The sequence below is a fragment of the Melitaea cinxia genome, chromosome 26 (genome assembly GCF_905220565.1).
Source record: "Melitaea cinxia chromosome 26, ilMelCinx1.1, whole genome shotgun sequence".
NCBI classification, from domain to species: domain Eukaryota; kingdom Metazoa; phylum Arthropoda; class Insecta; order Lepidoptera; family Nymphalidae; genus Melitaea; species Melitaea cinxia.
The window spans coordinates 2,413,425-2,429,594 of record NC_059419.1 but is presented as its reverse complement, the minus strand read 5'-3'; the positions used below and the strand labels follow the sequence as shown (position 1 = coordinate 2,429,594).

At 33.8% G+C, this 16,170-nt stretch overlaps 1 protein-coding gene across 1 annotated transcript; it reads left to right on the top strand.

The window, feature by feature from the left end:
* Window positions 1-364: 364 nt before the first annotated feature.
* LOC123666505 (sodium- and chloride-dependent GABA transporter 1) lies at window positions 365-15,091 on the top strand. The gene is made up of 12 exons (XM_045600587.1): window positions 365-632; window positions 6,570-6,805; window positions 8,716-8,990; window positions 9,331-9,432; window positions 9,632-9,803; window positions 10,280-10,470; window positions 10,733-10,913; window positions 11,411-11,535; window positions 11,901-12,145; window positions 12,691-12,894; window positions 13,564-13,731; window positions 14,999-15,091. The coding sequence occupies exons 2-12, from the start codon at window positions 6,738-6,740 to the stop codon at window positions 15,089-15,091; spliced, it is 1,824 nt and encodes a 607-aa protein (XP_045456543.1). The 5' UTR covers window positions 365-632; window positions 6,570-6,737.
* The last annotated feature ends 1,079 nt before the right edge of the window (window positions 15,092-16,170 follow it).

Here is a 16,170-nt window from a genome sequence, read left to right as displayed (position 1 = left end):
AGCGGTGAATTGTATTTTATTTCGGAAAAATCAATGGAAAAAAATTACAAAACTTTATGCAATTGAGTTAATATGACTGTAATCTAGAGTTATTTGAAAATTTCAAATATATCCTAGAAATATAATTGAAACACCAGTTCAAGACCTTAGAAGAGTCAAGTGGCCATAAAACGGGCAGTAGTTGTTTGACGCAATCAAATGATTTCAACAATCTAACAAATGTCTACGTAGAAATAACAATCGCCGATCAATTTATCTAGTCGACAACGTCAGCGAATCAAGCTCCCGCGATGATCCCCAGCGATCACCAACACCTTCCGGAGGGTCAGAATTGTTGAACGAACAACGCTCATAAATTCTTTCAACGACTGACAGTTGCAGGGTTCACATGTAGAATCATAGTATAGTGGGTGCGATGGTAGTCAGTAATACCACATTCGCGTTCAAGCATGTGGCAGGACAACACGCACCTGTCAAATTCTCCGCCGCCATCTTGTCGCTTTTGACGTTTGCTGTTGCGTTCAGGATTCGGGAGTTCGGTTCCACGTACCGGTATTGTGTTTAGTGTATGACAATGTTGGTGTGTGTGCTGTTATAGTGTACTGTGGTGCTGTGTGTGTTTCAATTTTATAGTAAGTTTACTAGTATAGTTTTAAAACACTATGAAGGCGATTTTATATTACCGTTGTAGTTTGAGCAGTATGGGGGATATATTTTACACTCTAAAAGTAAAGCTACAAAAATCTTCAACAGACAAAAATAAAATATTGTTTCTTAATAAATAAATAAATAAATAAATAAATAAATAAATAAAATATTGTTTCTTTAATTTTAAAATATTTGAGGACCGCAGCGTAGTATGCGGTTTAATTTTAAACGATTTAAATCCTCAATTTTAGTTATTACTAGCGATAAAATTGTGAAATCTAGAGGGTAGACGTTTAAATGAAAAATTTCTAACGATTTAGATTCTCCAATTTAGTGAAATCTTAAGGAAAAATCTGATAGTATTATCATCATTGGCATTTTTTAAATTATTGTGAATACTTGATGATATTTTAGGAACTATTTATTTAATTATATATGTATCTATAATGGTAGGTAATTAAACTTAACTGAAGATATTATTACTAAAAAAGTTATTGTATAAATTTTTGTTGAGATATGCATATGATCTTTATACAATTAGTAAAATCAAAATAGTGTAGAAACGCGAGTTTTCCATTGTGATTGTTAAAGCAGCGTAAGGGGGCTTCTTTATAAATTTTAAGTGAAATTCAGACGTTTGGTCGGAACAATAGGTATTAATTTCAACGGTAGTGGAATTGAGGGGTAAAACAATGCGAGTATGCTATGTACAGTATCGGCATTTTTTGATTATTTCACAAAATATTTTTACTATTATATGTTTTTAGAGTAAAGAACGATTACGTACTCAAATATTCTACGTATACAGAGATTAATTATTGGAGTCTGATAGTGGTATTTTTTTTTTAAACATACACCAATGGTCGTCTGTTCCTATGGTAGGTTTGTGTTGTAGGTAACAGCCGTCTGTTATAGCTAAATATTATTTGAAAAATAAACATAGAAATAACAAATGTATTAAATACGAATATTACACCCAGATCCAGGCGAGGATCGAACCCGCAACCGGCGGAACAGTAAACGGACCACTACAAACTGCACCAACGCGTTTATCAATATATTATAGTATATTCAAATTTTGTACATTTTTTTAAATTTATATCTTGCTTATTTTTGTTTTGTTTTCTGCTAAATACTTAACACTAATATTGATCCCAATTGTTATTCAATTCAGAGTAAAAAAAAACATTAAGTGTTTTAATTTTTTTGTAATTTCAAAAGTTAAAATGCTAAAATATGCCAGAATTCTTCGCACATGTTCGCATACATATTCTATGTGATAAATTACTGACTTTTAAAAAGTGGTTATAAATACTTTGCAGTTAATACCTTAGACTAGAGTAAATTATGTAGTATAGTAAAAAAGTAATTAACTCCGTCTATAGTACTCACAAGGTTCTCCTTGATGCACTACACTGATCTTTAATTAGTATAATGGGAAGTTATTCTTATTTAAAATACAATGTCTTTACTCGTTGGTGACATTATTAATAAGTGCCTACTTGAAAACAATAGCAAAGTATGCAAAGGTTGAAATTTTGAAATGGTCATGTTTGTAGTATTAAAATATTTGTCGCTGTGTGTGATGTACATTGATATAATTAGGCTTTATATTTTTTAATAAATTATTTATCTAATATACAAGAATCTCGTATAAATGTATTTATGGTCACATTCCACGATGGATTTTTCTTATTTTTTTTTTTAATATTTTTGGATGTTAAGAGAAAAGACCGTAAAGTTTAAGACGTAAGACAAGACTATAACCATCGGGGACCTATCAGGCGAACTTATAGCTGCTGTATGTGTTTCATACAAACTATCAACCCCAATTAAACCCCCTTAGCGGTGGAATATCGCAAAATCCGGTCTTGGCGGACGTCTACTAACTATAATCTATTTCCCTGCTAAATTTCATCTTTGTCCATCCTGGATGGATGGGACCATCCAGCGGTTTTTGGGTTCTCGTGATGAGTGAGTTAGTGACCTTTCTCTTTTATATATATAGATTACGATGCATTATTTGGATACCTCCTCACCGTCTATAGGGCATACATTTTAAATTTTAAATCTCTTACTTCAAAAACATAAGACTTTCATATAAACTTCCGACCCCCGTTTTATCTCCTTAGAGGTCGATTCTCGTAAAATCAGTTCTTAACGAATGTCTACGCCCTATAAGAAACCTACCTGCCAAATTTCAAGTTTGTAGCTGTTATAGTTTCGGAGGTTTCGTGATGAGTGAGTGACCTTTCGCTTTTATATATATTATAGATTATAGATTACGATGCATTATTTGGACACCTCCTCACCATCTATAGAGCATATATTTTAAATTTCAAGTCTGTTACTTCAGAAACATAGGACTTTCATACAAACTTCCAACCCCCGTTTTACCCCCTTAGGGGTCGAGTTTCATAAAATTCGTTCTTAGCGAATGTCTACATCCTATAAGAAACCTACTTGCCAAATTTCAAGTTTGTAACTGTTATATTTTCGGAGATTTCGTGATCAGTGAGCCAACCTACTATCCCCCGTTTTAACCCCAAAAAGGGGTTGATTCCTAAAGATACATTATTTAGACACCTTCTCACCATCTATAGAGCATACATTTTAAATTTCGAGTCTCTTACTTCAAAAACATAGGACTTTCATACAAACTTCCAACCCCCGTTTTATCCCCTTAAGGGTCAAGTTTAGTAAAATCAGCTCTTAGTGGATGTTTACGCTTTGTTAGGAACCTACCTGCCAAATTTCAAGTTTGTAGCTGTTATAGTTTCGGATATTTCGTGATGAGGGACTCAACCTACCATCCCCCGTTTTAGCCCCAAAAAGGTGTTGATTTCTAAAGATACATTATTTAGACACCTTTTCACCATCTAAAGAGTGTACATTTTAAATTTCAAGTCACTTACTTCAAAAACATAGGACTTTCATACAATCTTGCAACCCCTGTTTTACCCCCTTAGGGGTCGAGTTTCGTAAAATTCGTTCTTAGCGAATGTCTACGTTCTATAAGGAGCCTACCTGCCAAATTTCAAGTTTGTAACTGTTATATTTTCGGAGATTTCGTGATCAGTGAGCCAACCTACTATCCCCCGTTTTAACCCCAAAAAGGAGTTGATTCCTAAAGATACATTATTTGGACACCTTCTCACCATCTATAGAGCATACATTTTAAATTTCGAGTCTCTTACTTCAAAAACATAGGACTTTCATACAAACTTCCAACCCCCGTTTTACCTCCTTAGGGGTCGAATTTCATAAAACCTCGTTCTTAGCGAATGTCTACGCCCTATAAGGAGTCTATTTGCCAAATTTCAATTTTTTAGGTGTTATAATTTCGGAGATTTCGTGATGAGTGAGTCAACCTACCATCCCCCGTTTTAACCCCAAAAGGGAGTTGATTTCTAAAGATACATTATTTGGACACCTTCTCATCATCTATAAGGCATACATTTTAAATTTCAAGTTTCTTACTTCAAAAACATAGGACTTTCATACAAACTTCCAACCCCCGTTTTACCCCCTTAGGGGTCGTTTCTCATAAAATCCGTTCTTAGCGGATGCCTACGTCCTATAAGGAGCCTATTTGCCAAATTTAAAGTTTCTAGGTGTTATAGTTTCGGAGATTTCGTAATGAATGACCTTTCGCTTTTATATATATTATAGATATATATATATGTGTCCTTAATACAGATTTATTTTTATGTTTATTGATTGATCGTTTGTGGATGTGCTTCACAAAATTTTACCAAAGTATAATTCAAATATTGCGCCTGTAATTTACCACAGCTGGGCATAAGCCTCTTTCTCCACGTAGGTAGAGGAATTGAGCTTAATTAACCACGCTGCTCCACTGCGGGTCGGTGGATATAATCCCTACTATGAGTAACGATCGCTATCAGGTATTTATGACAACAACCAGGACCGACGGCTTGACGACCTCTCCGAGGCACGGTGGGGAGACCCACAAGGACAAACATCCAAACCGGAAAGAAATATTTGTGCGAATAAAATATGCTTCCCGTGCGGGAATCTAACCCGCAAACTGTCGGTGTTTTAGGCAACTCGCATCACGACACCAGAGCGGTTATTTTTCCTTCTTATGTGTGTAAATTTATACTAATAAAATTTGGTTAATTCATCCTGTTAAATCCTACTGCCCTCATATTAAAACGGTATCTACCATGCTACTCCACTGCAAGTTGGCGGACACATTCCCAACTCCGAGTAACACAGTAATAAGCCCATTATTAGAAGTCAACTTAAGTCCACCCCATGAATATCTAGTCACCACATCTATCTATTAAGGACATTGATGTCATCTAAAAGTAAAAAAAAAAATAACAAAAATTCAACAATCTTTTTTTAAGCCATACATGGTCTTATCAAACGCTTTTACTTCGGGAATGTAAACAGAACAGCGTAGTGGCGGAGTACTCGTTTATAATACTTTACGCTGTAAAAATCTACAAGGGTCTCATCGTGATTCGCATTTCGAAACTCTCGATGTTTCGATGTCGTCACAAATGTTGGTCACGGGCTTCATTTAACTTGTTATGCCAAAACTTAGTAAATGCCCTCTTTGCCCGCATAACAAGATCATGTCATTAAAAAAGCATAATCACTATCATCCTAGACAATATTGTACATAATATATATATTATACATGGAAATATACAAGCTGACAGTCAAAACTTTTTGTTCCAATAAAGTTAGATTATAGATAATTGACTACAGCCATCATCTATCTAGCACATTATTTTCTTTAGCCCCTCTTTCATATCTAAAAATCAACAAAGCATTTTGGCTCCTACGGTGCTGAAAATTTTCTGGCAATCAATATTAACCACCAGATAACTTGATTACCATTTACCATTTAGTACAAATATCCTGGTCCAACGTCCCAGTCCACGAGGTTACGGGCACTGGTCGCTTGAACTATGACTAAATATATCTTCACTCGTTATCCTATTATCCAATTTAAATTTAGTAATGGTTGGCATATTAGTTACTTCAGATCTTAATAACCGTTGTAAGTTTTTGATTTATTTATTGACTAGTGATCCACCCCGGGTTCGCACGGGTGCAATGCTGATACTAAATATACTACAGAATGTCTTTATTTATAGTGTGAAGCTAGCTTATAGCATGGTTATTAACATAATAATAACAACATTCAAATACGCCTCGTTAGATTACACTGTTACAGAATGCGTTGAAGAAATAAAGGTTCACTGCTCGTTCCCCGTAGGTAACTGTGATAATATGTAGCCTATATGTTGACCCGACTTCTTAATAATGTTCGTGCCAAATTTGAAGTAAATCCATGCAGTACTTTTTGAGCTTATTAGCTAAATTTATTCCGGACATACATACAGACAAACAGACAAAAATTCAAAAAACTATATTTTTGTCTTCGATATTGACTGTAAATCACACCCCAAGTATTCTTTTAAAAAAATATTCAATGTACAGTTTCGACTTTCTTACCATTTTATTATATGTATAGATTCTGATGGTGTATTGTTTGGTATGAGTCCAATTATTTTTGTGATTTGATGATATTTTTTTGTCGTCTCGATGACTTTACATAGTGCAACGATTTCATTGATGGTTTCTCCTAAGAAGCCTGTCCTTTTATATTTTATTTTTTAAACAGTCCTTTTTGTAACTTTTGTATCTTCATTATTCTTACTGTATTATTAGGGGAGAAGCAAGCGCATAACATTTTACGTTGTGATTATTCCGTTAAAAAAGAAAACACACCTCGTTTTACCATCATGAATTTCTTCAAACAGAAAAAAATGAAAATTGTAATAACATAGTCTACAAATTTCTTCTTTAATTAGTTAAGTTATTTCAATCAATGATTTATACACTTAATAACTAAATAAAGCTTATTTTTTTTGTTACAGAAAATTACTCTGAACAGTACAAAGATACATTTCTAGTCGACGTACTTCTATAAAAATGTTAATACAATTCCCTTGACTGATAAATTATTTGCTGGTGAGGGAAACAAAGATTGTGAGACAAGAAGAGAAAGTGTAGATTTCGAAGGAGTTTAAAAAGAAGATAAAGAAATGGATACCAAAAATGATGCACGTGGTGATGACATCGAATTGACCGTTCAAGGAGTCAGTAAGCCCAGGTAAGATAAATCATTATAGTCAGATTATTGAGGTAGGGTACTGTAGATATGTTTTGCTCGAATTTTCTATGATACCAGACTGGGAAACTACCTCAACCATGCACACGATTACAGCCGAATAATACAGCTTTTAAAAATTATTTTGTTCCTGTGATGATCAAGGCACATGCAATACCTGGTGTTGCAGGTACTGATAGGCTAGGGTCCTGGTGCTAAGGATGACCATAAACTAAGTGAAATGTTTATCATTAGGCGGACCGTAAGCATGTTTGCTATGTGGTCTATATACCTAGTCCAGCCATAAGTTCTGTTACAAATGAATATGTATTTTTATTTAAATGAAGTAATGTAATATTATTAAAATTTATACCTACATATTTATTAACATCTCAGCAAAAAATAAAAAAATATTCTTTTCAAAATGGCCACTTTTAGCTTTTATACAGGCCTTTAATCTGTTTGGCCACGAATCTATAAATTAACGCACTGTTTCCAAGGGAAATTTCGCCACTGCTTGCTCCAAAGATTTTTTAAGAGACTCAATGTCGCCGTGTCGTTTAGAGCAGGCCATGTCCTCTAAAACTTACCATAATTTGAAGTCTAAAGGGTTGAGGTCTGGGCTAGATGAGGAGGGACAGTCTTCAACTCTTATAAAGTCCGGAACGTTGGTTTCAAGCCAGGCTTGGGTAGTTCCTGCCTTGTGCCCAGGTGCAGAGTCCTGCTGGAAAGTCCACGGTATATCTTTAAAAAGTGTATTGTTGAGAGGTTTCACAACATGATCCAAGATTGTATCTTGATACACTTTGGCTGAAGTCTTAACTCTTTTTTCACAAAAATGTAGTTTTGTGACTCCTTGATAAGACACGCCCCACCAACCATCATTGATGCAGGATGATGATCAAGTTGTACCTTTCCGACAACTTGAGCAGCTTCTTTAGAACTGTGAGCGTATACTTTATCATTTTGCTTATTGTAGTGTTCTTAATTTTCTTTTATTTTATTTTATTATTATCTTACTAACAATAACTAACATAGATTATAAGTAAATATTGTTACTAACACACTAATACACTATGGATGTACACGTCTGAAATAAACGCTTATTATTCTTATTATTATTATTAAATCGTGAAAATTTTTTCATCGGTAAAGAGGATATTTCTGTGCCTTTCACTTGCGTATCGCGACAGAAGGCGTTTTGAAGGCGTTTCCACTCTCTTTAATTGATTTTGACTGATTTAGGGCATGTTCTGTATATCGACGATAAGCAGCGAGCTTCAGGTCTTGTTTTATAATACGCGACAGAGTCCTAGCGGGAATCTTCATTTCTCGCGATAAGATTTTTTGCTTCCTAATGGGGTTTCGACGAATTCTGGCTTTAACAGCATTAACAGCCTTTGTACTTCTAACAACATGCAGCCACCCTGATGTTTTCTGGTCTTCGACAGACGAAGTGTTGCTGTATCTGTTGATAATACGATATACGACCATACGGCTGATACCAAGCTTTTGAAGTGTCTGGAATTTGATCGACGGCTCCGTACCTACTTTGTGCAAGGCGATCAATGCAATCCTATTTTCTTTAACACCCTATTCCATATTGTAATTTGATAATGAACCCGAAAAAATATGTGTAATGGCGAAAAACGAAATAAGTTTTTAAAATAATATACGTGTTCCAATTTCAAAATAATTGAAAATTTCAAAAAAGAAAAGTTTTTATGTAACAGTATTTATGGCCAGACTAGTTAAAAAAATCATAATGATATATGATAGTTAAAAAAATCATGATGATAGAGTCAGTACTTAATGTGAACCTAACTATTGATTACATATATTTTATTCTAATAATTCTATTGGTTATGTTCATCAACCATTATGCCATTTATCAAGAGTAAATGTTTTTTCAGCGTTCCGAAAAAGTCAAAATCAGATCTTCCTGAACGAGGGTCATGGGGTAGCAAGCTGGACTTTATTCTCTCCGTCATAGGTCTAGCTATAGGTCTTGGTAATGTCTGGCGTTTCCCTTACCTCTGCTACAAGAATGGTGGCGGAGCGTTCTTGATACCCTACTTCTTAACGCTGTTTCTTGCTGGTATACCGATGTTCTTCATGGAACTAGCCATGGGACAGATGCTTACGATCGGCGGTTTAGGCGTATTCAAGATTGCACCGATTTTCAAAGGTTAGTAAGATGAGAGTATTTAAAAAAGTAGAAAAAAACAAGATATTTTTGTAATTCAAAGTTATCTTTCTTAAAAAAGAAGATTTGAAAATTTAAATCAAATGTCATTGAAAATTAAAACTAATTTGAATCATTTGCTGTTCAAGTTCTCAAAATAATTTTTCTTTGTATAACAAAAGAATAAATGATAGCAAGCAATTATTTAATTAATGCTTCATCTTACAGCTTTAGAAGCAGTTATATTTAATTATTCCAAATAACAATGATTTCAGTCTTGAAGGTTTTTGATGCTTTGAACAATTATTAAAATTACCAGAAATTTATCAGTTTTTTCTTTTAGGAATTGGTTACGCCGCCGCAGTGATGTCTTGCTGGATGAATGTGTACTATATTGTAATTCTAGCGTGGGCTATCTTTTACTTCTTCATGTCTATGCGATCAGGTTGGTATGATCTTAGGATTTTCGCTTTAATTATAAAGTGAGATAGTTGAGTCAAATCAAGTAAATTTCCACTAAACTTAATACTTTGTTAATAATGCGAGATGAATGCAATTGTTTAAAATTGTAGCTTTTATATTTTTCATATTTTTAGCAGTTTTCGTCTGTTTTATAATGGCTGCCAAAACTTATTTAATTTCAGATGTTCCATGGCGTACATGTGACAACTATTGGAATACAGATACCTGTGTGAACCCTTACGACAGAACGAACCTTACTTGTTGGTCTGATTTCGACATGAATACCTTCTGTACCCTGAATGGCAAGAATGTAAGCAAAGCCGTCCTTTCGGACCCTGTGAAAGAGTTTTGGGAGTAAGTCTCATTATTTTTAATATTTTGAATTTGCTTACTTGTGTTTTAGGTAATAACCAGTTTATGTAGATATTTTTTTTTCTTTGAAAGAAATGCTGATTAATATAATAATAATATGTATCTAAAAAAATTTACATTACACTCAGACTTAGGGTAGGAATAAAACCAGCATCGCAAAAGCAGGGTTTTGTCAGGGCTTATGGAAATTGTACTAAAGGGCTAGCTAGTTTGCAAATCTCACCATGATATGCCGTACACGCCGTCAACTGCTTTGCATATACCTATATTTCATAAATTCTTTTGAGCAATAAAGGTTTTTCATTATCACCTACCGTCTCACTAAACACTCCTTCATCGTCGTTTTCATTAATTACAAGACATAATTAAAGTCTTCACTCTTTTGGTTTAGACGTGTTGTTTCAATTTAGTTACATAATATATTTTTTATTTATTACTAATATAAAGTATTTTTTCAGACGTCGTGCTCTCCAAATATCGAGCGGTATCGAACACATTGGGAACATTCGTTGGGAACTAGCGGGTACTCTACTATTAGTTTGGGTGCTCTGTTACTTCTGTATCTGGAAGGGAGTGAGGTGGACCGGCAAAGTTGTCTATTTTACTGCTCTGTTCCCCTACTTCTTGTTGACCGTTTTGCTTATTAGAGGTAAGTGAGGTTTGCAATGAGGAAATGGCGTAAAATTTGATCTAATTATTCGTTTTCTTAACTTTCAATTTTGATGGAGTAATAAATTTAGAGATTTCTAGAACAACTAAAGACATAAAAAATTTGTAATCATTGTTAATATAGTAGGAAATATTAGTATGTATGTAGAAAGAGGGAGATAATAGTTACTGTATATAGGTGAGTTAAATAAAGATTATATATACAAATATAGCTAAGAATGTAATGTTTATTCTCCAAACAGGTATAACTCTACCCGGAGCGATAGAAGGTATAAAGTTCTACGTAATGCCAAACATGTCGAAACTTTTCGAATCCGAAGTATGGATAGATGCGGTCACACAAATATTCTTCTCTTACGGTCTCGGTTTGGGAACTTTAGTGGCTCTCGGGAGTTATAACAAGTTCACTAACAACGTTTACAAGTATGTCTCTTTGAGTTTGTTTTCTTTTACTTTTTCAGTCTTTTTATATGACATTTCTTCCTACTTCTTAAACTGTTTCTGTATAATATCTAGATGATGAAAGTGATAAAATTCTTTACTTAAAGTCTAATTCTTTAGCTTGTTGTTTTATGCTTATAATATTGTTATATGACATTTCAATAAATTCTTGGTTTCCCCATAAAGGTTAGGTAATTAAGGAGTAAAAAGAATATTAATAATAATAGTATATTCTTTAATGTACCCAAAAAAAAATCAAATACAAACCACAATCATCATCGCACCAAATACAAAAGTTGGCTTTATCGCGAAAATAAATTTCGTTGGTGTGATATATTTTGTAAATCAGTATTCACGAAATCTATTACATAGAAAATTAGATTTTAGGCTGCCTCTTTATTATGATAAAACTATTGTATAACTCATATTTAAATCTGATTTTGTTAGGAATAATAGCAAAATTTTACTTTTTCTTTCAGAGATGCGTTGATAGTATGTTCAGTGAATTCCAGTACATCAATGTTTGCTGGTTTCGTCATATTCTCAGTGGTTGGTTTTATGGCTCATGAACAACAAAGACCCGTAGCGGAAGTTGCAGCATCAGGTATGATTATTTTTTCTAAATAATTGTTATATTTTCAACATTTTGTGTAAGAAATAATTATTGGAACGGATTAAATTTAAAATCTTAAGCCAAAAGCAGAATAATGAAAAAATCCGATACTGTTTTATCGCTGGCTGTACAGTTTACATTTTTTCAAGGTCAAACTTTATCGATGTGTTGCGGAAATGCTTTAAAAAAACACATTTGTCATTGTAGTTACTGGATTATAAAAACTAAACTTTCCAAGACTTGCTAACCTATACATTTAATACCGTTAAGACATTGTGTTTTTTTGCCTGTCTTACATTGCCAAACTAAACAAAATCTGGCAATTTCTATTATAAGCACTAAATATTTTCTTGCAGGTCCAGGCTTAGCTTTTCTCGCCTATCCATCAGCAGTTCTACAACTACCAGGCGCTCCTCTTTGGTCGTGTCTCTTCTTCTTTATGTTGCTGTTAATAGGCCTGGACAGTCAGTTCTGCACCATGGAAGGTTTCATCACTGCGGTGATCGACGAATGGCCCAAACTATTGAGAAGGAGAAAGGAAATATTCATCGCTATTACTTGCGTTATATCTTACCTGGTCGGACTTTCTTGTATTTCTGAGGTAAATTTTAGAAAGTAGAAATAAGAATATTACTTTTTATTTGATACCATTGAACGAAAAAAAAAGTAGCAAACGAAGTGAAATATACAAAGTAAGGTTAACCTTACTTTGTATATTTCACTTCGTTGCAATTATGCTAGAATGGAGATATCTTCTAGATAAACTTTCGGTTTGGGTTTAGGACACAATATAGAAAACAAATTATGATAGATATCGAATGTGAATCTAACGAACATCAACCAGAGCGTAGGATAATTGTAAAGAAAGTAATAATGAATAATAAGTCATTTAGTTCTGTAATCGTTTAAGAGCTGAATGATGTGCCATTATGACAATTATATGCAAACATTTGTTGTTGAATTTAGATACAGCATGCAACTTGTAAGTCGATTAAGAAATCTAATATTTAAAAAACAGTTTGATTTTATCAATACAAATTTTATATTATATGTTACTTCACTCAATATAATGTGATTTGTTAACAGTCTCATTTATTTTTTCTTAGATCTTGTGGTTCAATTTCATTAATTAGTAATTTCTTCTAGGGTGGTATGTACGTGTTCCAAATCTTGGACTCCTATGCTGTATCCGGTTTCTGCTTATTGTTCCTCATTTTCTTCGAATGCGTCTCCATCTCCTGGGCGTTTGGCGTGAACCGCTTCTATGATGGAATTAAAGAAATGATCGGATACTACCCAACTATCTGGTGGAAGTTTTGCTGGGTTGGATTCACTCCCGCTATCTGTATTGTAAGTAGTTTAAAAACATGATGAACAAATTAATATGTATTTAATGCATTATTATATTTTATTAATATTAATAATATTGTTAGTTACCGAAATATTTTAAAAATTCAGTGAAATTATAAAATTATTAATTATTCTATGAATGTAATTTTTAAGTTTATTACAATATTGAAATATTTGGACAGAACACGACAAGTTTACCAACGGGCCGCCGGATATTAATTACTAAAATATTTTATTCTTAATCGTATACATCATGGAACAATAAAATTCGTCCATTATCCCAGTCACACAAGTTAAGAATTTGTCTGAATAGAAAAAAATATAGCTTTTCTTTTATGGCATCTCATTGTTCATAGGCTTCTTTCTCCATGTAGGAAAAAAATCGGTGTTTAATTCTCCACGTTGCTCTACTGCAGGTTGATGGATATATTCCCTACTAAGAGTAACCTACTAAGACTATCAAGTGTATGTGATTACAACTGGGGTCGATTACTAACGTTCTCTCCGAGGCATGGCAGGTAGATCTACAAGGAATGACAACCAGACAACAAATATACATCCCGAGTGGCAATCGAACTACGATATGATATAGTACATTTATAAATTTTGATAAAGTATGATGGTATACTAATACCAGTAGTAGTCATACTTGGTATTCCCTATCCGCAGAGCGTGTTCATCTTCAACCTGGTGCAGTGGAAGCCCATCAAGTACATGAGCTACGAGTACCCGTGGTGGTCGCACGCCTTCGGCTGGTTCACCGCGCTGTCCTCCATGCTCTGCATCCCCGGGTACATGCTGTACCTGTGGCGGGTCACCCCCGGGACCAACATGGAGGTCAGCTTTTTTTTATTTTTTGCACACCAATACATAATTGACAGAATACAGAATTACATTTGAAAGTAACACAGTTGCATCAGTTGCAATAGGCGGCCAAGCAAGGTTATTTTTCAGAGTTATGTAATCAAACACAGCCACCTACCCTCACAAGAACCCTCGGAACCAATATGGAGGTTAGTTTGATGGTTCTGTAACTAAATATGTCTAATGAAGCCTTTTTATTATGACTCCTGAGTAAGTTTGTAATATTTTATTGAAACAGGGTAAAAAGGGAAATATATGGCTCGAAGTCAGGTGCAGTCCGACTGGAAAAGCACGTCAAATTTACAGAAGATCCAACAAACAATATACAACCAACGAAAAACTTTTGCCATGTAACTTCTGAGTATGATTATTGTATTTTGCTCAAAATCTCAAGCAACCCTACTTCAGTACTTCAACCTTATAGAAGATCACAGACAAATAGTACTGATCTCAAGTGGCATTGTTATAATTTAGTGAAAAAGATTGACACAGCTTCTGGAAATGGGCTACGCTAACAGTGGGGATAGGGTCCAGCCTTTTGATTTTTTTGGTTTTGCAAATGTCCTTACCGTCAGGTGGTGGTATTTTTTTTTTTATATCACTAATTCGGCAAACAAGCGTACGGCTCACCTGATGGTAAGCGATTACCGTAGCCTTAGACGTCTGCAACACCAGAAGCATCTCAAGCGCGTTGCCGACCCAACCCCCAATCCCCCAGGAGCTCTGGTCACCTTACTCACCAACAGGAACACAATACTGCTTGAAAACAGTATTATTTAGCTGTGGTCTTCTGTAAGGTCGAGGTACTACCCCAGTCGGGCTGCTCCATATTTTGAGCAAGAAATTCCTGCTGTGCCCTACCTCAGTTATAGGTATAAACAAAACAACTGCTCCTTCGTTTGTCTGCTAAGAGATAGTATCTCTAGTAGTCTAGTCTTTGTATTCGTGCACGAGTCTTCCTCGTACTTCATTTTATAATATTAAAATTTTAAATAACCTTATACAAAAAAAACACGAAAAGCCTTTTAAAACTTTTTTTAGATTATTTATAAATTTTTAGTACATCAAAATAAATTCATCTACTTTTTTCATAAACTTTCTATCAAATCGTATGATTTAGTTAAAAGTATCTTCTAATCTATCTAAGTAAAGTAGTTCAGATTGTTTTGTCTTATTCATAGTACGTTTAAAAAAAAATTTATAAAATATTCAATACATATAAAAACTTTATATATTTCAGAAATTCCACACAATCGTCCGCATCCCGGAAGACGTCCCGTCACTTCGCACTAAGATGCAAGCTGAGGAACAAGCGAAGCACGGAACCGCTTAAACTCATTACACCTTCGATCTCAGTCGGTTAGAGATTCGACAGCGTAAGTATTCAACTCTATACATTATTCTGAGAGTACTTCAATAAAAATATATTGTTATATGTCACGCACAATTTTAATATTATCAAAATTTTGTGCCATATTACCTACATAGTTTAGCTTAGCGATATTTAATCATTAGTCTAACGTTATTTTTATTTAGTTTTATCAAAATAACTTCGTTGTTAGCTCTAAGTCGTGTGTTCGTTTAAGCGTTTAAGTCTCAACAATTTTTTTGACTTTAGATTATTTTGGTGCGTCGCGATGCGTTCATGTATGTTTGTACGTTACGCTATATTTTTTTGGAGTTTTTGATTTATTTAATTTTAGGATAATATTATCTTATTGTCTTCCATGTAGTCAATGCTTTATGTAATACTAAATGTATAATTAAATTTTGTTTAACATGTAATGGGTTATATGTCAATCATTAGCGAAGTTAAAATTGATCGAGTGGCTATACGTATTTGCTCTATTTGCGCGTTTGTTTATATGATTTAATGTTAGTCCTATGAGGACTTAGGCGTAAGATGATGACTATAATGTTTAGATTAGAAATATTTTTGTGTAAAACGCAACGAGACGCGGTGACATGTGTGTTTTTAGATTAGCTTTCAGATCTACTGTAACGTTTACAATGAGTGCTGTATAATCAAAAGCATGTGCATGTAACATGTGTATTGTTGTTTATCGTTAATAGGAGTCTAATTTAGACTGATCGTTAATTTTTTTTTTGGTTCAGCTTTAATAGAATTATATGCGTAGAGAGTTTTAGTTAACTTTTAGTAATAATTTATTAAAATCGATTTAAAATATGAAAATATAAAGAACTGCGTTTTACCGTGACCAAAAAGTTTTCAAACAAATCGTAACGAAATTCATATACATAATAGAACCAATATAAATTTTCTCAATTGATACATTTTTTATCATATACTGTAGATTTTTATAAGAAATATCACAATATATTGGGCCTAAATTAAGTTATTTATTTACAAAATATTTTTTATCACATATTTACTAGCTGTAACTCTCTCTA